General features: G+C 39.7%; 1 protein-coding gene across 3 annotated transcripts in view; it reads right to left on the bottom strand.

Moving 5' to 3' along the window:
• The window catches only part of plxnb1a (plexin b1a), a 77324-nt gene that overhangs the window by 33744 nt on the left and 21713 nt on the right, over nt 1-21867 (bottom strand). For all 3 annotated transcript variants that reach the window (XM_086159942.1, XM_086159943.1, XM_086159944.1), the window contains exons 3-6: nt 8426-8520; nt 7225-8083; nt 5159-5398; nt 3281-3463 (exon numbers count right to left, since the gene is read on the bottom strand). In XM_086159942.1, the coding sequence (XP_086016068.1) occupies nt 3281-3463; nt 5159-5398; nt 7225-8073 (1272 nt within the window). In that variant the 5' untranslated portion in view covers nt 8074-8083; nt 8426-8520. The remainder of the gene's footprint in view (nt 1-3280; nt 3464-5158; nt 5399-7224; nt 8084-8425; nt 8521-21867) is intronic.

Genomic DNA, 21867 nt, shown 5'->3' with positions numbered 1-21867 from the left:
TCACTTCACATAGCGGCATGCAGACTTGCTTTGATCTGCAACCTAAAGTACTAAATCTGACTCTTTTTTTTTTCTCACTAGTTTTTTCACAGACACAGAAACACACATCAAAAAGACATGCAGTAGTTTAGTACCCAGACACTGGTGGAGTTATGTCTACAATCCTTTTATCGGGGTGTCTGTATCCAACTATCTGATCTGATCTGTGTAGATGTTGCTGTGTACATGGCGATACGCTGCAGTTGGTTTGGCTGATCTGACAGCTTCAGACATTAAAAAGCGAGAAAAAAAAAAATCTGAGCAAATACATTTCAAACTAGAAACTTCAAAACACAATTGTTGCTTTAAAGCATTAACTCAAAAATGCAACACATACTGGTCTCCAACAACCACACACTGCAGAAGCATGGGATCATGGAGGTATTGAGCGTGGGATCATGGTGGTATGTCAGTCTGTGGATGTTGGAACAGTGACAAAGTGAGAGGGACTGGAATCTTCCAGGCTGCAGTCACATAGCGATTTAGAAGTATATAAGAGTTGGCATTGAGTTAGAAGAGCAAAATACAGACATTTGTTGCAAATGATTAATGGTGTGAAGTTTGTTGCCTGTGCTGGAAAATGATTCATGGACAGTTTTGAAAGAGCAGTGACGATGACAGGGGTGATAACTAAACAGTTTTTTGAAGACAATATTTAAAAAGGCAAATCTAGTTGTTGATTCAAACAAATCAAAAGGAAACCATACAGCAGTGGCGGGCCTTGATACCTAGGCCTTCAGTAGTGCGCCATTTATCAATAAACCCCTCAATAACTGTTTTATTGCTATAAAAAACAGATTATTGTGCAGAAATTCAGTATAAAGAGCTGTTACATCACAGAGATAACTTGTGTAACCACAAAAATGCTGTTGCTGAAGAAACAAACCCAGAGTGCACAAGTCTCCTTCAACTGCAGCTACAACTACAAAAAGAAACAACAATAATACGGTCATAAAATTGCAATATTATTTAGGAAATTAGAAAAATTTTACTTGCCAAAAATTTGGATTATTTTTACACGAAATCCATCCTATTTTCTCAAAAAGAATTCAGTTACTCTGACGTATAGATTATCGGTGTGCTTCACCTCCATCAAGAAGTCGTTTTCTATCACCATCAGACATGATCACTGTGCCTTCCAAACAATGTGCTACAACTTTACCCAGATATCAATTTCCCACCAAAAATTGGATAATAAGATCTGCAATGTCATTGGCTCAGTTCCCACTAGTAACATCTCCGAATCTGATAAACCACTTCTTGACACCTGTGCCCGTTCCATAACACAGGACCAGTGGTCACTGCGCTGTGTTACTCAGTGCTTATTCAGCTGTAGATCCACTTTGGTTGATCCAAAGCACCGGTGCTTTTAAGTGTTCAACAGTGCTCTGGTGGGGAGAACAAGTACAGTATTTGCTAAACTGCTGATTTTTCAACTTTTCCCACTTGCAAATCATGTAGAGGTCTGTGATTTTTATCATAGTTACTCTTCAACTGTGACGGAATCTAAAACAAAAATCCAGAAAAACACATTGTTTGATTTTTAAGTAATTCATTTGCTTATTATTGCACGAGATAAGCATCTGATATATCAGTAAAACAGAGCTCAAACTTTGTTGACAATTACAGAGATCCTTCAGGTTTCAGAGCAGTTGCTGGGCAATATGGACTTTCAGCTCCCTCCAAAGTTTTTCTATTGGGTTCAGGTCTGGAGACTGGCTAGGCCACTCCTGGACCTTGAACTGCTTCTTGCGTAGCCACTTCTTTGTTGCCCTGGCTCTGTGTTTCTGGTCGTTGTCATGCTGGAAGACCCAGCCACGATCTTTCTTCAAGGCTCTTACTGCGGGAATGAGGTTGTTGGCCAAGATCTTGCGATACATGGCCGCATCCATTTTCCCCACAATACGGTGCAGTTGTCCTGTCCCCTTTGCAGAAAAGCATTGTTGCAGAACACGATTGGTGTTCTTGGGGTTGTACTCATCCTTCTTCTTCCTCCAAACAAGGCAAGTGGATTTTAGACCATAAAGCTCTATTTTTGTCTCATTAGACCACATGACCTTCTTTCATTCCCCCTTTGGATCATCCAGATGGTAATTGGCAAACTACAGACGGGCCTGGACATGTGCTGGCTTGAGCAGGGGGACCTTGAGTGCACGGCAGGATTTTAATCCATGATGGCTTTCTTTGAGACTGTAGTTCCAGCTCTCTTCAGGTCATTGACCAGGTCCAGCTGTGTAGTTCTGGGCTGATCCTTCACTTTCCTCATTATCATTGATGACCCGCAAGGTGAGATCTTGCATGGAGCCCCAGACTGAGGGAGATTGAACATCATCTTTAACTACTTCCATTTTCTAACAATTGTGCCAACGGTCGTTGCCTTTTTCGTGTCTTTTATACAGGTAAGGAGTTTAAACCGTTGCAGTTAATGCAGGTGACGAGTGGAGAGCAGGGGGGCTTCTAAAAGAAGTAATAGGTCTGTGAGAGCTGCAATTCTTACTGTTGGTAGGTGATCAAATACATATGACATGCAATAAAATGCAAATTAATTACTTAAAAATAATACAGTGTGTTTTTCTGGATGTTTTAGATTTTGTCCTTCACAATGAAGAGTACGTATGATAAAAATTACAGACCTCTAGCTGCTTTGCAAGTGGGAAAAGCTGTGCATTAAATGTTTATCAAATACTTGTTCTCCCCACTGAATATATATATATATATATATATAGCTCTGGCTACTACACTCTGACTATCAAATCAAAGGGCGTGTGGCACGCTGACGTCACCGTACCATTCTAGAAGGCGACTCAAAATCTGACTGGTTGAAGCAATAGTTTCATTGACACCTATGTTTTGCTAGAGCACCTGTCAATTTGATTTTGCAGGCCTCAAGGCAGATTCCTTTGACTTTGACACTACCTGGCAACAAATAATGATTGAAATGTGATTGGTTAATTCCTTTATAAGAAAATACATGTCTGGAAGCACCATAGCGAAGGAAAAAGCTATTTACTCAATTCATTCACCCAATTATTCAAAGTATTCATGGACAAAGTATGATTAAAATCAGCCTGTGATTCAGATATTTTTTAGGCCAGCAGAGAAGGCCTTGCAGGCCCTGACAGCCCACGACGGCCATACAGGTATTAACTCAGTGTTAATAAATAACAGTTTCCCCCCCATACCTCAAAAAAAAAAAAAAAAAAACTGACGCAAAGAAGAAAGACATTGCTAATTCATGTACCTTGTATAGAGTTCCTTTGGAGTCTCCCAGAAAAGCAATGCTGTGTCTGTCCCTGACACTGACAGCCACAGCGGTGAGGTGGCTGGATGTGGTGTGCCACACGGCCTTCGCTCCCAGAGGTATCCTGCTTGCCATTGGGCTCGGAGTGTGGTCGGAGCCACAAAAAAATGCTTTGAGGGTATTCTATGACACATGACAATAAAAGCGTGATGTTAGGATTTAATTTAAAACAATGGTTTTAACACATGATTGATAAATTTGCTTTCTCTTCTGCATTTAGTTGTGCTGAAAGAATATCGTTTTTGTTCAAATTTTATTGTAGTAGTAATATCAGCTTAGACTTATTTTTATGTTGTAGGGGTTTTTATTAAATATTTTACTTCCATTTCAGTGTATTTCATGTGCACTGATTTTCTTAAATTACTTAAATACTTTGAGCAGCAATTTTTATACAACATGCGATATAGAGGTTTACTATTACCAGTATTATCTTTCTCTCTACAGTCATGAGACAATGCTGAAAAGATAACACAGTGTGTCAAAAGTGTCAGTTGTCAAATGAAATTTTCCTCATCAGATTCAGGCAGCATGTTGTCATTGGGCCACATAATGAAACACACATCACAATACATGGGCTGAACCTTAGCATGTATGAATGGGTATAAAATAGGTGTTTAGCAGGTGACGTGTTTACCTTGGCTATGTGTACAGCTGACTAATTCTGAAGAAAACAGAATTAAACTTGCTATAATAAATGATCAAAGAAAACGAAAAGGGAAATAGATTACTTCTACTGTTTTATCTTTTGTAGATTCATTATTGATCGTTGTTCATTTAGAACGCATTTAGAAGTAGCTTATTTTAATGAATGTTTTTTTTCTCTATAAATACAATCATCAGAGGCTGGGGTAAACCAGACTATGCTGTTTCTTCTCTCCCTTATGCCAGAGTACTTAATGCTTAGATTAATGCTTTAATTAATGCTTAGATCTTGTAATGTGGATTGCTCTGTTCATTCCTGGGATAAATTTCAAGCCATAGAATCATTTCAATTCAAGGGAAAAGGATTCCACCATTGAACAAAACAGACTTGTGATGCTACAGAAAAACAACCCTTCAGTTTTCACTGAAACAAGTGCCCAGGAAACAGAGAAATTCCAAATAAATCTTTAAGCTATGTTGTCAGATGACTGGCACTGGGGTAGCAGCAAAAATGCCCCTTTCAGGGCTTAAAGATTTTAAAGAAAAGGAAGTGAACAGAAAAAAAAGATGATTTTCATCAACCTATCCACAAAAGGGGGGAATCTACCCCTCCCCGCTCAGTCTCTGACATTCTGTCCTTGAATGACAGTGGATTTAGCTCCCATCTCCCATCCTTCCATGCAAGAGCTCATTAAGCAGTCGCACAACTGATTTGGGATATGTTTGGTTTATTGATCCCTAACGATCCCATTAAATGGTTCTGAGGGCTAGCAGAACCTGAGGGTTGACACTGGAAGGTTGCAGCTGGGCAAAGCTATTTCTGGGGAATCTGAGAGCTCAGAGCTTTCCAACAATGGACTCATTACTGAGCTTTTCTGCCTGAAAATCACTTTACTTCCTGCAAGTCAGTTTAATCTTGCTAATCCTGGCATCATCCGTTACTAGACTGGGCTTTTGCTGTGTTTTGTTTCGCTCCAACTGATGAAACCAATTGAGACGATCTTTTAAGGTATATGATGACAGCAGGACATGATTCAGGATGATGAATAACCTTAATGTAATCTCAAAAAGCTGTAACAAGCATGCACAGCAGAAAACAATGCGTCATGCGATGTAGCACTTGCTCTAAATACAAGATGTAACTTTTTATTGTCTTTATCAACTTTTTCTCCGTACCAGGGGTAGGTTGGCACAGCTAGACTTGACTTCATACTCTATGTAGGCCACCTGTCCTCCTCCCTCCACTTTGCCATCCTGCATGTAACAGAGATCACGGGTGGAGTCGATGTGGTTGTCCAAGTCATCCAAAGGGAACACGCAGAGGGCCGAGCCATCTAAGGCATTGTTGTTTGTGTTGACGTGGGTGGAGAAGACTCCCAGCAGGTCCTCGCCTTCCCGGCCAGCACCTTGACCCACCTGTTGCAAGAAAGGTGTGAAGACACATTTGGGGAAGTTAAATGGCTTGAAACATTTGACTCCAAAATAAAAGAAAGGATTTGGAGCGCAAATATTCATAGTTCTTTGAAGAGTTCTTTACTTGTGGCTGTGTTTAGTTTACAGGCACAGTTGAATTCAACTGGTAAATAGTTGTGTGGTATGACACTGCCAGTTAGATAATACTCCCCAGAGGATTCTGGAGCTTATCAAACTTCTCCCTGTGCATCTCCAATGCCATTTAACCACATATGCAAACATGGTACACATTTATTTGTTGGAGTAAGTGAAAAATAAAGAGGGAATTCTTTTTTTTTTATTGTTTTGCATCATTCCTCTAAATCTTTACAACTCTTAGCTACTTATTCACTCCAAAGTCCATAGCTGTTCAGACACCAACTGTGATAATTGATGTTTTCATTTGATTTTAATTGACTGTAGGAATTATTGTAATTCCTACAGTCAATTGAAATCAGAACAGCCATCTAGTGAAACTGTTAACCAGAACAGTGAACCAGCTCCTTGGAATTTTTTACATACACTATGTACGGTTTTATTATGTGCCTGCAACATGGTTATAAAAATGTTGTGGCAGGTGCAACAAAGGATACAGAGATTTGTTGCTGTAACATTCATGAGTAAACGGGTCAGCAGGGAACAGCTGATGGTGTCATGACTGAGAGGCATGTGGTCATTCACAGGCGAGGGTGAGGAGCGTCACCACTTTGTGAAAAACTGTTTTAGAATGAATGCTTATCAATGTTTCAAGGACTTTAGGGATATTACCATCCATAGTCCATACTACCAATTAAGATCCAGGAAATCCAAGATTTCCAAGAAAAAACAGACTTAACACTAACTAAAAGTCATGGGACTGGAAAAACTTTGGAAAACTGTCCACAGTCAATGCAACATCTACCAATTCAACTTATGATGTATTATGAAATTATCCAACAATTTTGATTCCAACATTTGTGGTTCCACATTTAAGATTGTCTTTTTTTTTATTTTTAGAAATCATGGGCCTCACGACGTCCAGGCGAGGAGAGGGAAAATCCAGGTTTTAATCACTGCAAAGTTCAAAGGTCAGCATTTAGGATGCTATGAGGCAGTGTTACATCCCAAAGATGGAATCTCTTGATAAAGCTTCTGTTAATGCTGAAAGGAATATAAAGTATAAAGAAACTATCTATCCACATTCGGCACATGCTGTAACCAAGACAGAGTGACTGCATTATAAAAGTAAAAAGACTGGCCTGCCTGAAGTCAAGACATTTCCACCATTGAGAATGTGTGGTGCACTAATAATTGCAAAATATGACAACAAAGATCTTGTTCTGCTGAGTAACCAATAGAGTATATCCGAGAAGTATAGAAAAGAGAGCCTCCATCAAAGCTTAAACAAATGAAGTCTGTTCCCAAATAATTACTGTATTCTTAAAAGACAAGGTGACGTAACAGGTCGATAGAACTTTCCCTATGATACTTTTTTGAAAGAGGTATAGGCATTAAATTTAGAGAAGCCATCAATTTATCAGAGTAAATCAAATTTAGTAAATTATGTTGTCCTGGTACTATGTTTTGCTGAATCTGAGGCTCAAAAAGATAAACGTATTCTGTTCTATTAACATTTCATAAAGTGTTAGAAATTTGAGGAAATCATCTCAGCGTTAGAATAGTTCTTGGGTTCTAAAAAACGTCTTTTAGTCAGATTGCCCATCCCCTTCCCAATTTCTGTTCCCTGAAAAAACGTGAAGGAAAAAAAAAGGCACGTGCTAATAATATTAGGAGACACCACAAAGGCATACCTGGGCTGCTTGGAGCAGGTTGTAGGTCCTGATTGGGACGGATTTTGAGCGACAGACAAGAGGAACTTCCACATAGGAATAGTATGAGGTATCGTTCAGGCATATTCGGGCAGCATAGGTCCGATACTCCCTCGATGTGGATTTGATGTCACGCCGATAAAACAGGAAGTACACATATGTGCCGCGTGTGAATGCCGTCACAAAATGGTGGTCATACTCCGACAGACGCCCAGCCACAGCAAGCTTCGCTGTCTCCTCGTATGAAAATACTGGTTCTGAAGAAAGGAAACGTGTGGAAATGGGTGGGTGGCTTGCAGTGTAGCCCCTTCCTACATACATCACTGTGTTGTTACCACTAGGTACCACCACCAGCCCCACTGTCGATACTGCTGGATCATTAGCTGCCACATACTGTGTGTCCACGGGCCTTTCAGTGGAAAAAAGAACCTTCTTGATGGATGTCAGGCTGCGTTTCTGGCAGGTGCCCTGGTAGACGCTGCCACATGTGATCAACTCCAATGCTGTTGGATCCACCAGTAGTAATTTGTTGTGGTTACTGGTTCTCTTTGCCTGGTGACAGTTGGTCTCAGTGATAGGTGGGAGGCACTCCTTGCTGTCACTCACTGGACCGGTCCTATCCTCTTGCTCCAACCGAAGTCCATCCAATCCGTCAAGCTGGAAGATGTGATCCTTGGCCCCTATGTACACTGTCCCCACAGAGGGGTCAGGGTGTAGCACCAGGTGCTGGAATTCAGTGTCATTATAAGAAAAACGGGGGTAGGTGCGAGCATGGGTCGTGGCAATGATGATGAAGAGTAAGGTGAAGTTCAGAGTCTTCCCATGTAGCATGGCAAAAATTCTGGAGGGGTAAAAATAGGGTTTAAACTTTCAAACATACAGAATACATCTGGTACTTATTACATCCAAAGATCTGATCAGTACCTTCATTTACAGCTGGTTTAAAACAAATGTTGTGTAATTATTGACCATTTACTGGATGTAGATTGTAAAGCCATCGTCTGGATGTTCAAAAACATTTGTTTCAGTAAACTGGGAATAGGTCATTTTACAATATTTCTAATGTGTATATTATGTTTTATGTACCCCGTGTACTAATATAAAGACTATCTTTTTAAAATTTCTTTAATTTCGTATTCAGTTGCAGTTACAATCTGTAAAGTTTACAAATTCAACTTCTTACCATCTGTGTTCTTTGTTAAGCTGAAGACTTCCTGCTCCTAATCACCTGGAAACATGTCCCATCCCTTCCCTCCCAATTCGTCTCAATGGAAGCCTCTGAGGGGGACAGGGGACATGTATTAAATAATTGTGAATACAATTCCCCAGATAGTTATACTTAGAATACATACAGGGGGATCAAGGTGGAAACGGGGAATTAATGAAGAAAGAGATGTAGTATCCTTTACAGCGACAGGATTCAAAACAACTCATTCCCAATCTAAACAGCCATCATTCAACACCTTGGAGGAGAGTGCTTTATGGACACTTAAGAGCATTCACATTTGAGCTAAAACCCCTTTAATAATTTAAGACATTCCTCAGACCTCTTGCTGACCTCGCCAACTAGGGTCACATAGGAATAGGTAAATAAGCCTAGAATGAACAAATCTGAGGGTGGGTAGGAGCTTTGCATGGAAAAAGACAGTTGCAAGGGGAATTATTCAAATAGAAATTCAGCGACGACAAGTGTTAGTTATGCTCCAACACCCAGTATAATGACAGAGGAAGAAATTGTGACCGAAGCTGTAAGAGTGTAGCATTACACTTTCACAGTGTCAACACACTGCAGTGTCATTAGGCATGCAGTGCCCACTCACCAAGCTGTTTAACCAATGGGCTACATATAAGAACAAAGATAAGGGGGCTTGAAAGGGAACAGAGATTAAATCTGTGTGTCTGGATGTGTTCATAACCACAGGCTATCCTGAAGCAGGTGCATGTGTCGTACTATTCGTCTGGTAAGTGGATGAGTGGATCTCCGCGATGCTCTTCATTTATTCATGAGCAGAATAAGAAGTGCAATAAGTAATAACCTCCACGCCCACTGTCAAGGGGGTTATGCATGTGTGTGAATATGGAGTGAATAAGAGTTGCTCCATTACAGGCTGTTAAACAGGCCTGAAAATCCACACAATCCTTTGAGACAGGGGATGGGCAGTCTTTATAAAAAATATATACTAAACAAACAAATTATTACTGCCTCATACATTATTGACTCAGTACAGCAAGAGCTTTCAGACTTGAGGTTTTCCTTCAAAAAAATATGATTCTGAGATCAGTGCTGCTTGATTATTTGTCATAATAACACAAAAAAGTACCAGAATGATAGAACAGGAGCTGGGAAGACCCTTGGACTTTGTGATATGGAAAAAATAATGTTATATTCAGGCAAGACATTAAATCAAGATATCCAAAGTGCCTTAATTGAAATGGACGTATGGATAAGGAGGAAATATATCTGCATCTGTTCAGATGTACATGCATTTAACATTTGATTTTGAAAAAGAAATATCAATGTGGATTTGTCCCGATAAAATGTCATTGCAATATATCAGCAACATTAGGGATATCACCATGGAAGATATTATTGGAAGGATTTCTCAAAACTATGGTGTCCAAGTATTAAAAACTCAAATAAATAAAAAGAAAATAAAAATACAAAGAAAGAAAGAAAGAAAGAAAGAAAGACAAGTAGTAGCTTTCACCACTACAAGACATTGTTGATGTTCCCTGACATCATAGAACCAGGAGGGAAAAACACAAACGTGTTGCCCAATGAATGTGAGTGTGCGTATAAATGTGTGTATTGTATGTGTGTATATATATATATGTGTGTGTGTGCTATTCAGAGAGCAATGTGAATGCATTTGTATACCTATTTCACATTTCACTCTGGATGTGTTTGAGTTGAATTTTGAGATGATACCAATCACTGAAGCCACAAGTAGGTGAGTGCAGTAAACTGTTGCTGACAAGTTGTTGGCTCAACAAAGCTAAGCTATTCCCTTCAGAGCTACTGTATCAGACCTGAGGAATCTCTGTCAACAGTTGAAGTTGAGAGGAAAGAGTAACCGGAGCCATAAGTTAATGAAAATAACCAGGACCAAATATCAAAATAATCCTTACACACTCGTTTTGCTACTCTCTTGCTGCAATGATTTTGACTGCACTCAAGAATTCTAGGTCCTCACTCAAGTGTCACCTTTCCCTAGGGTACCATGAAAGTTGTACTGAAGATGCTCATTCACACTTTCCAAGGTATTATATGAAAGTCCATTTCATAATTCTAACCACATTGGCTGCATTTGTAGACACAGAGCATGCAATCTCCTTTCTGTCCTTGTTATGATGGGAGCCATGTCCATTTTCAGAGTTTTAGCAGAGGAGGAAATTAGACATTAAACGGTATGCTGGCAACTGCTTTTCAAAACAAAACACATGACAGAGACACAATTGTATTAAACACCACTTCATCAACATAATAGTAGCTGGCAGTCAGCCAGAAATCAATGGTAAAAATATTTTTCACAATGGATGATGAGTGCTTCTTCAAGAATAATGCAAACTCTGCCAGACCAAGTTGGAACAGCAAAGTAGAAAACGGCATCAATAATTGTGACTGTGTCTCTTGGAAATTACTAAAAAGATGGAGAGATACTGGATGTATAGTAAATAGGGTAAGGGGGGAAGGTAGACTCTGACATCATACATGGCTGTGGGCATGCCTCAGTTCTATTTGCTTAACATGGTCCTAGATTTGTGTACAGATGCCGGGTTCAAGATGCAACAGTTATTGCATGAGAAGAAAGAATGAGGCTTAATACAGCTCTGTGACCTATAACTGAGGGGTCAGTTTGTTAGAGAAAACTTGTTAGTCAATGCATACATTGTGGCCACGTGGGGAGATGACTATAGATATCCCTGTGTATATTTTTATATTTAGCCCTTATAGACCGGCAATGATTGTACTACAAGCCAGGTTTAGTTGAGCAATGTAACAAAGATCAAGCGATCCAACAGAAAAAACGGCTGCATTAACTCCATGGCAGCTTTCCGGTACAACGATTGCCATCTCTTGAGAAATACAGCTATAGGTAATGATAGGCTACCATTAGCTTACTCAAAATAAAATCATCTCCCTACATGTTAAGGCTTTTAGCACATTTTAAGAATTTTGATTTAGGGGACCTTTCTCTGTGGAGTTTGCATGTTCCCCCCGTGTCTTTGTGGGTTTCCACCGGGTTTCCTCCCACAGTCCAAAAACATGCTGGTTAATTGGAAAAATTGGGAAAATTCCCCCAAATGAATGAGTGAGAGGATGATTGTTTGTTTATATATGTGGCCTTGCGATTGACTGGCGACCAGTCCAGGGTGTACCCCACCTCATGCCCAATGACAGCTGGGATAGGCTCCAGCATCCCCCGCGATCCTGAAAGCAGGATAAGGGGAAGAAGTTGGATGGACATTTCAGAAAAATTAACCCTACTTTTCCATTGGCAGATGTGTAGGCCAATGAATTTATTCTTTGATTGATTTGTTAAAATTATTATGCAGCTCTGAGGATGTTTTTTTTCAGTCTACATTGTTTTTTGTTGACAAATATTTGAAGGCTAACACTAAATTAAGACAGAAAATGTTAAGGTCAAGACCATGGAGGCAGACATCAACAGTAACCCTGTCTGTCGAATTAGGCTGACATTATTAGTTCATCATTCTTGCCTTTGTTGAGTCACTGTCATTCCTGAGAACAGATCTGGAGAAATTCCTGCCACTACCCTGCAATGCGTCCTCAAGTGCTCTGTGATTGTCCAACTTGCTCCAGTCAACATTATTTATAGCTTGTAGCAATCCCATCACCATGAGAACTTCCTCTTATAGACAAGCAACGATGTCTCCCACTGAGCTACCATGAGAGCAGTGAGCACATTGTGGGATGGGACAATGTGAAGTGGAGGAACAGAGAAATAAAAAAAGGAAAATACAGCAGGAGTTGATGTTTGTGGAAGAAGAGGGGAAGCCCATATAAGCGTAAAACTCTTGGGACATTAAAAGGCTTTGAAATGTCACTTAATTTGTCAACGTAAATAAATTGTTAGATTGGGAGCAAGTTTATATCTTCGGCATGATAGCAAAAATGAATTGTGCAATTCTATTAGAAGGTTTTCATCTTAACTATTCATCAGTTTTCAATAGGACCTGCCATGGTGTTTCAGGGTGGCAAGCCAGCACTGAAAATACCACTCTTTACAGAAGCAGGCTGGTAGCTTTTCACAAGTTCATCACTCATGTCTGGTATGTGGCATGATGGGACATGGGTCACAGTGCAGCAACCTATAAATAACATCTGGTTTACCATTAGGCTTTCATCCAAATTGGAGAGGGCAAAGGGTGGTCACAAAGCAACTGTAGAGAACATATTCACATGCAAAAAGGGTATAAATAGTGTTTTTTTTTATAATTACAATCCTTTTCTGTGAGTCTCAAATAAAGGACTTTATTTTGATTAGATTCAGGGACTGTAATGGGTATCATTTATTCACATACAGTTTAAATGATGAGTGAAATGTTTTAATGGATGTCCATAAACTCCTCAGAATGTCTTGTGAGTGAACTTTGGGCCTAACCCATTTCTATCAGTCTCACATTCTCCATGTTTATTAATCACTGAGTGACTGTGCTGTGCAAGCTCATCTCTAAAGCTCCTAATGAGCCGTGACAGACCACTGAACGCCCAAGACCCCATAAAATATGTGGGGTCAGGATCGGTGGGACAGCGAGGGACTTTGGGCCCAGAGCCACAAAGCAGTGCCTAGCTTTATTATGTTCTGGTAGGTTGGCTGGTGTCGGGACCCTGGGCTGTAGACTCTGTATTGCTAGTGTACGTGGATCTAATCCAGAGAGTACAGTAGAGAGAGTGGTGTCTGGTTGAGATCAGCAGACAGGCAATCAGTGAGAAGATACAGGCCAGCCACAAAGCCCAGCTGGAAGACTTCATTTATTTTCTAAACAGTTGTACTGAGGAATGGAAAAAGTTGGCATGGGGGTTCAGTGATGCTAATGGGACTTCATGCTATGCTGTAGACAATGTCAAAACAAAGATGCTGTCTCAAGGAACATGATACTGTAATTGGTGTTTCCAACTCCAAAAATACTCCATAAAGGGGATGACTAAGAAAAGTGGCTAAACTATGACTTTATACAGAAAATGATAAGATGATTTGACAAGGGATATTTCCATACCAAAAGTCTACTTTGTTTTCTATTAAACTGCCCAAATACAAGTTATTTCTCCCTACTTCTGATTTATATTCTAAATATATATCAGCTAATATACTCAGAAACATTGACTCTTCCCTCACCTGTCTACTTGAAGAAGAACAGACCTGAAACTAAACAGAGCAATCAAAAGCATCACCCAACAGTCATTTACGTAAAAACATTGGGGGAACACAGTTGTGAGAGAAAATGATACGGAGAATAGGGTTTGATGGAAGTATGATTTGATGTGGCGACCTCTGAAGGGAAATGCTGAATGTAAAAGAAGAAGTTAAAAGGGAACAAAGTATCTCAAATGAGACGACAGTTTCTAGTTGATAATTTGTTTTACTGGATTGATTAATTATTTACTCTCTTTTTATTAGCATGTTTTCCAGAACAGCTAATGTAATGAGCGTTATCTGTGTTCTGGCTCCAGTAGATATCCATGCCCCAGCCAAAGCAGCCATCTGGGATCCTGGCTGAATTATGGAACAGCAAAAAGCCCAGTACATTTGTCTACCAATAATAATAATCTTCCACTAGTTACTTTCAGTAGCATAACACCAAATCAATGAAGTGAAGATATATAACAATATACCCATATATTCAGCCATAAAACATTGTTGATATTCCTGCCACCCACATGTAAAGTGCAAGAGGGGGTATACATTGGGGAAACCAGTTGAGCAACATGCTTGGGTTTCAGGAACAGTATTTGAATGTTCTTTGATGTATGAAAACATTTGGATTTTTGAATAAATTTGTATTGCATTGCATTATACCTTAATATGCATTATATCACAATATTTTAAGATGAAATACTGCATTATATTGTGAGGTCCCTGACGAACAAAAATACTGCAGTTGGAAATGGCTGACCTTCACACAAAGGCTCAGGCTACCTCTACCACATAAAGGGCCCTTTAGCCTTTTGCTGTATCAAAATGTGAAAAAAATGATCGCCCGGATATCTTGTAAATGGGGGGTATTGTACCATTTCAAAGTTTTAAAAAAATCTGAACGGGGGTACTAGATTCTGATTTCAAATAGATGAAAATGGCATCTTGGTGTCCAACAAAGTATGTTTTCCTCAGACCACTTTGTTTATAATAGTTAGAAATGGAAGCTCTCTTTTTGCACTCCTGGGCATCCATTGTCCACTAGGTGACTGTTTTTCTTTGGTGACAGCCAGTATTAAAAAAATTTCAACTTTGGTTTTGTTCATCCAAGGCTGCGGCTGAAGGAAATCCTCCAAGCACCAACACGAGTAGTTTGACAAAAAATTTAAGTGCAGTGTTATCAGATGCCTAAAAATCTTTCTCTTACTTTGAAATAGTTAATTTTCCATTAATTCATATTCCAAATGGAGGTTAATGTAGTTTCCTCTTAACTTACATCAAAAAGTGGACAGAGGTCTTCTTTCCACTTGAATAATATCCTGATGCCTTTTGAGCCAAGAGGAACCCAAGCAAATTCGTTTACTTCCTTTCGGCCACAACAACAGTTGAGATGTGCAGTTTGAATAAGTTCCTGGGGTTTGGATTCCATCCCCCAAACCAAAGTGCAAAAATAAAAGCCACAGAAAGGCCCGAATCAGACCCCAGACATTTTCCTTCATCCATGTATCATCGGGCCACATGGGCAGCTGACTCAAAGTTGCGCTGTAAGATCATACAAAGGTCACATAAGATTTCCATCCTACACCGACCCTTCCACGACGTTTTTGAGACCATTTCCTCAAAGGAATTTCAGTTTGATTGTTTTGGTCCCCACCCAAGTACAACTGCTGTTTTGAGAACTACTCATATGAGGGAAGAAAAGAGCACAATTCAAACAGACAAACAAGAGCAGGTTTAAAAACACCCTTTGACTCGGCGGGAAAATCCTTGTGTGTCCAGAGTGAGACGGTTAGATCACTGAAAGCGCTAATATTATGGAAAGCAGATGTACCCATGCTTGGCCCCTCTCCATTTCCCTTCGTCTTCTTTTAGGGTCAATGGCCATCTCTCTCCCCTCAATTCACATGCAGACACAGAGGGTCTCTCTTCTGGTCTCTCCGGTGTGCTGAAGGAACTCTCTGTCTACTTCTGCTAGAAGGAATAGTGTCCCTTTCACTGCTCTCCGACCAAGTGGTAGCACTGAACAGACACAGGATAAAAGCAACTTCCCTTGGAAAGAGTCGACACATATACACACACACACACACACACACACGGTAAGTACGAAGGCACTTTTTCATTCATATGCACACACTCTCTCTCTACCCAATTTATGACAGGATCCTTTCACCCCCAGAGACAGTAGCTCTCTGGGACAGGCAGGTGTTAAGATTAGCTGCCTGGTACAGCGTGACACACACAGCATGAGATCCACTTTAATCCAGAACCAATCAATTTAATGTAAAATTAATGCTATTTCTATACATTATCAAATTTTGCATTAATATTGAGGGTCATTAATGCTTAACAAATTAAGCTGTATTTTAGTGAATTATATGTATTCTAACATTAAATAACCAAAAAATTATAGCAACACCTGTGGAGCCACCATTATTAAACCAATCAGATATGTGTTATGCCTCAATTCATCCATTTTCCCCCCAACACTTTACCCCCGAAATATTATGGTATGCAAGTTTCATATTGCTACTAAATGTAAGATTTCTAATCAAAATGATAGAATACAATGATATCACTTTAAGCCTGAAATTAAACAGGATGTTTCTAATGTTTTTATAAAATAACAATTCATATGATTGCATCTCAACTCTGCCCCATCTTTTGTCTGAAATGGATACATTTGAAACTAGACACTTCTATTATTTACTGTTTGAGGGACAGTTGCAAACTGTAAAAGGAGAAAAAATGCAGACTGCTTTATCTGAAGCAACCATTTATTCAAAGTATCTTCAAAAAAAAGACTCTTGACATGCTGACCCTGAAAAGGTGATAGGAAGTTGAGCTGATGCTGTCATATAAACATCTACATCATAAACTAGTAGTGGTGTAATTCTTTTTTTAAACATTTTGCAGGCACAAGAATGAAACACCAGGGAGCAGAGAAATAGATTAAAGAGAGAGAGGAAGAAGAAAAATAGAAAAAAAAAGCAAATGATTGACAATAGCAGCTGAGATCTAGTTTAACTTAACAAGGACCTGTAAACTGATCTGGCTGTGATGTTAAATATGACCTGTTAGGTGCATGTTTGAAATTAGTTTGAGGAACAGTTGCAAACTGGAAAACCCTGATGTCACATACGATATCATCTTCACAAACTTGCAGATGGGTGGAGTTTTATTAGGAAAAATGACTACAGAGCAAGTTGTGAAGTCTGTCACAGAATGATTTCCAGTCTCGACTAAATTTAAATTCCAGGGATGCCATGCATTTGACACTTTCACCTTTATGCATGAGAGGAAATCTCCTGTGTTGTGATAAAATTATTGTGGGTATGATGATTGGAGTGCACTATGGCACTGCACAATGAACAACACCTTCACACATATAATCTATTCATCCATATTTTACCACTTATCAGGGTTGGGTCAGGCAGCAACCTGAGCAGAGAGACCCAGACTTCTCTCTCAGCAGCCTTTTCACCCATCTCCTCTCTTCCAGGGGAATCCAGAGGTTTCTGCAAGGCCAACCAAGAGACATGGTACCTGTGGCCTGTACTGGGTTTTCCCTGAAGCCTACTCCTAGTGGAACATGCCCCACCGGGAAAGGAATCAAGGGGGCATCACAACCAGATGCCAGAGTCACCTTGTCTGGCTCCTCTGATTGAGGAACAGTGGTTGTACTCTTGAGTCCATCTAGGATGGTCAAGCTTCTTACCCTGTCCTAAGAAAGAGCCCGGACACCCTGCGGAGGAAACCCATATTGGACACTTGTATCTGTGATCTTGGGCTTTCCGTCACTGCCAACAGCATGTAAACATAGGTGAGGGTAGAAATGAGGATCGACTTGTTAATTGAGGGCTTTGCCTTTCTCTTCAGCTCCCTATTTGCCAGGACACCCAAACAGACTGTATTACTGCTGATGCTGCACCACTCTACTTTTACCTTACTCATCAGGGTTAGGGTTAGGGTTAAGATACTACTCCTCTTTGAGCAGGACCTCATCCCCAACCCAGGGAGAGCAATCAATCTTTTTTCCGGCTGAGGACAATTCCATTGGATTTAGAGATGCTGATTCCCATCCCAGCCGCTTCTTATTCGGCTGCAAACCACTCCAGTGAGAGCTGGAGATCGAAGTCAGGTGAAGCCAACAGAACAACTACATCAGTGAAACATAGAGACCCGATCTCAAGGTTGCCAAAACAGATCCCCTCAATTCCCCGACTGCACCTTAAAATTCAATCTATATGGGTTATGAAAAGAATCTGTGTCAAAGGGCAGCCCTCGCAGATTCCAACTCACTGGAAACAGTGATATCGCAGGTGGTTTTGCTGCTGGTCTCCCGAGAGGTAGTAACTGAATAACTGATCAGGTGTCGCACCTCTTCACTGTCTCTTTATTTTTTATGACATGGCTCTACTAACTCGCACTCCACTATGAGCTTTTCTGTTTATTCTCGTGGCATTTAATGCAGTACTCTGCTTGCTGTGCTGACAACACTGATTTTACTTGTTCAGTAAATGGCAGTAAAATTCAATATGCACTTGCATCCCATTTTGAGCAAAGCAAACTTTGAGCAAGTTTAGTTTGTCAATTTTGTGAATGTAGCTACTTTTCAATCCATGTTTTGGTGTATGTATATCACATGAAAAAAGAAAGAAACCAAAAACATTTTACCATTCTGAAATTAAATACTTTGCCAATGTTGATGACTCCCACGTATTGACCATTTTGAGTTGGTAGTGCTGATTATTAGGTCAGTAAGCATTTGAAGACATTCCAAACAATATAAATAAAGAGTCAAAATAACTAATACTTTCTGGATAACAATTCAAGTTTCTATTTTCTAATTCAACGAACAATTGGTTTCTTTGAATGTTTATCTAAATCCAAAAACCTGAAACCCAATAATATAATAACAAGACAGAAATTAAAAATTTTAACTTAAAAGTATATTGGGATATTGTATTTGTTTCATGAAGTCAAATCTTAGCATTATTCCACACTCAAAGTATTTGGTTCAAATCCAAAGTTCTTTCTTTTAGTTAAGTCACAGAGAAAAAAAAATGCTAAAAGGAGAAGACAGAGCCATTTGCATTTTGTCCCTGTATAGACAAAACATGTTGAAATAACTTATCTGTATGGAGATAGATTCAAAGTGGCCATATGCTCAGATGAAGCATCACGTCATCAAGGACGTGCCCGTTTGGCCATTGTGCGGCAGAATGCTGAGAAGGGGGCAGCGGGATGGTGCATGCGTATTCATTTGTTTGTGGATGTCTGCATACATTACCACCTACGGCTTCGACAGCCAAATCTCCACTTAAAGTCGCGACCAAGCACACATACACACACACACACACACACACACATACACACACACACACACACACACGGCCGCCTCTTCTTTCACAGGACTCAATAGCTTGAGAAAGCCAGTCGTTGTCCTGACGACGTGCCTGGGTCGAGTGAATACAAACTGGAGGTCTAGCTCGCCCAGTCTGCGGGTATTTTAATCAGCTTGTCACACTGTCTGTGGTTACCCCATATTTGTGCGTCCCATTTCTCAGTGTACAGATGCTTCTATTTTGTTGAAAAAAAAAAGAAGAAAAAAAAAATATATATAAATTGTATAATAGTGGATTTTATGATTTAGGGAGGTCTGGGAAACTTCAGACCTGATTTTCTGCTCTTTTATTGGATTATAGGTTCTACAATGAAAAAAGTGCCATATCCAGGCACAAGGCTAGTGATAGGGAACCAGAGTATTATTGCTAATATGCTTGGTCTGCTCTCTGCTTATCCTCCACTTTAATAAGTTTTATGGTTATGAAAACATGTGATGTGTCTTCTCTAATGCCCAGTGCTACCTAAAACAACCCATTTGTTCCCACAAAAGTTATTGTTGGATGTCTGGAGTAGGAATCTGAGGAAAGGCTTTGTTTTATTCATGAAAAGGTCTGAAACAGACAACTACCGGCAATCATTTGACTCCTAACATGCCAATGGAGTCAGTCTTCTATCCAACTCCACCTCAGCACTCCTGCTTCTGTCTCTCCCTCTCCATCCACGGAAGCAGCTGTCCAAGGCGCCTCTCTGGATACCAGGCATATTCTGAATGTTTAGTGAGGGATGGGATTCTTACAACACAGCTGGTGGTTTGTGATAGAGGCTGCAGCTTTATACTATTACGTAATTGCTTTACTGAGGTAATACATTGTCAATAATAGATTGAATCTGAATCTGCTCAAATCCAAGTGAAAGTTGAATATTCTTCTTTTCTACATATATATTCTACATATATGTAGAAAGCAATCAATAGTATCATGATATTGTTGCAGTTTTTGTCAAACTCCTGTTGTGCAGTTACTCTAAAACACATACAAGATGATGTTGGATTCAAATATTAATTTCAAGCCTTGATTTTCAACAGAGGCCATTTTTGATGTCAAACAATTGGTGACAGAAAAAGGTTTTGACGAGAACTTAAACTGAAGACAGTTTCAACAATCACCATTTGTGCCTTTGGATCCCAATTATAAGTGATTGTTTCAATATAAGTGATTGTATATATATATATATATATCCACTGGTGAGCTTGGGAATTCAAAAAGGCCTGGACCTGCACAGAAAACAACAGTGGTGGATGATCGCAGAATCCTTTCCATGGTGAAGAAAAACCCGTTTACAACATAAACTCAAGTGAAGAACACTCCTTGAAGTAGGTGTATCAGTATCTAAGTTTACCATAAAGATGAGAGTAAATACAAAGGATTCACCAAAAATAGAAATAGCCTCAAAAATAGAAAGGCCATAATTGACTTTGACAAAAAACACCCAGCCCAGTTCTGGAACAGCATTCTTTGGACAGATGAGACTCAGATCAACCTGTGCCAGAATGATGGGAAGAAGAAAGTTTGGAGAAGAATTGGAGCAGCTCATGATCCAAAGCACACCACATCTTCTGTTAAACATGGTGGCGGCGGTATGATGGCATGAGCATGCATAGCTTCCAATGGCACTGGCTCACTTGTGTTTATTGATGATGTGACAAAAGACAGAAGCAGCTGGATTAATTCTGAAGTGTATAGAGATATACTTTCTGACTTTCTGCTCAGATTTAGCCAAATGCAGCAAAGTTGGACAGTGCTTCTCAGTACAGATGGAGAATGATCCAAAACATAACGCAAAAGCAACCTAGGAGTTTTTTAAAGCAAAAAAGTGGAATATTCTGCAATGGCCAAACCAATCACCAGATCTCAATGCAATCGAGCATGCATTTCACTTGCTCAAGACAAATCTTAAGGCAGAAAGACCCAAAAAACAACCAACAACTGAACACAGCTACAGTAAAGGCCTGGCAAAGCATCACAAAGGAGGAAACCCAGCGTTTGGTGATGCCCATGGGTTCCAGACTTCAGGCAGTCATTGCCTGCAAAGGATTCTCAACAAAATATTGAAAGGTAATATTTTACTTGGGATTATGTTCATTTGTCTAAATACTTTTAAGCCCCTGAAATGAGGAGCATTTGGATAAAAAGTTGCAATTCCGACATGTTAATCAAATATTTTGTTCAACCCCTTGAATTAAACCTTAAAATCTGCACTTCAATTCCGTTGTAGTTGTTTTATTTCAAATCCAGTGTGGTGGCATACAGAGCCCAAATTATGAAGATTGTGTCAGTGTCAAAATATTTCTGGGCCTAACTGAATATATGTGCACAGTAGATATTCCCATATATGTGGACTGATAAGGGATAACTTCCATCTGTCTTTAAAACGGACAAAATAAAATAACAGTTTTACTCACTGATTTTCAAGCGAAAAAAAGAAAATTGGAAAGGGAATTCTTTGCTTAAAGGGAACCAACGATACATGGTTGTTTTCTCTTAAACTGAATTTGTTGTGATTGAGGAGTGTCTAGAGAAGAAAACTTGGGAGCAGTAAAGTGAACTTGTCACCCCACTGGCAGCCTGATAAAAGCATTGCTTTAGAACCAGACATGCTAACACACTGTCTCTTCTGTCAGTCTGGAGAAGCTATAAAATATTAATGTGGGGATTGTTTGTTTTTGTCATTGCTAAAATAAATGAATAGATGGGGCCTCTGTTGTTAAATCTAAACATTAAGAACACAAAGGTTAGACTTTACATCCTGGTTTGGTGCTACCTGACTGCGGTCTAGGGCTTTAACTGAGGAAGAAGAACACAACACAACGCTTGGCCTTAATTCTTCACTGGCATGGCTG

This window comes from Fistularia commersonii, chromosome 14, assembly GCF_037954325.1.
Source record: "Fistularia commersonii isolate RoL2024-O1a breed Wild chromosome 14, RoL_Fcom_v1.0, whole genome shotgun sequence".
Classification (NCBI taxonomy): domain Eukaryota; kingdom Metazoa; phylum Chordata; class Actinopteri; order Syngnathiformes; family Fistulariidae; genus Fistularia; species Fistularia commersonii.
Note: the sequence above shows the minus strand (reverse complement) of the source record. Positions and strands in the feature narration are given on the sequence as shown.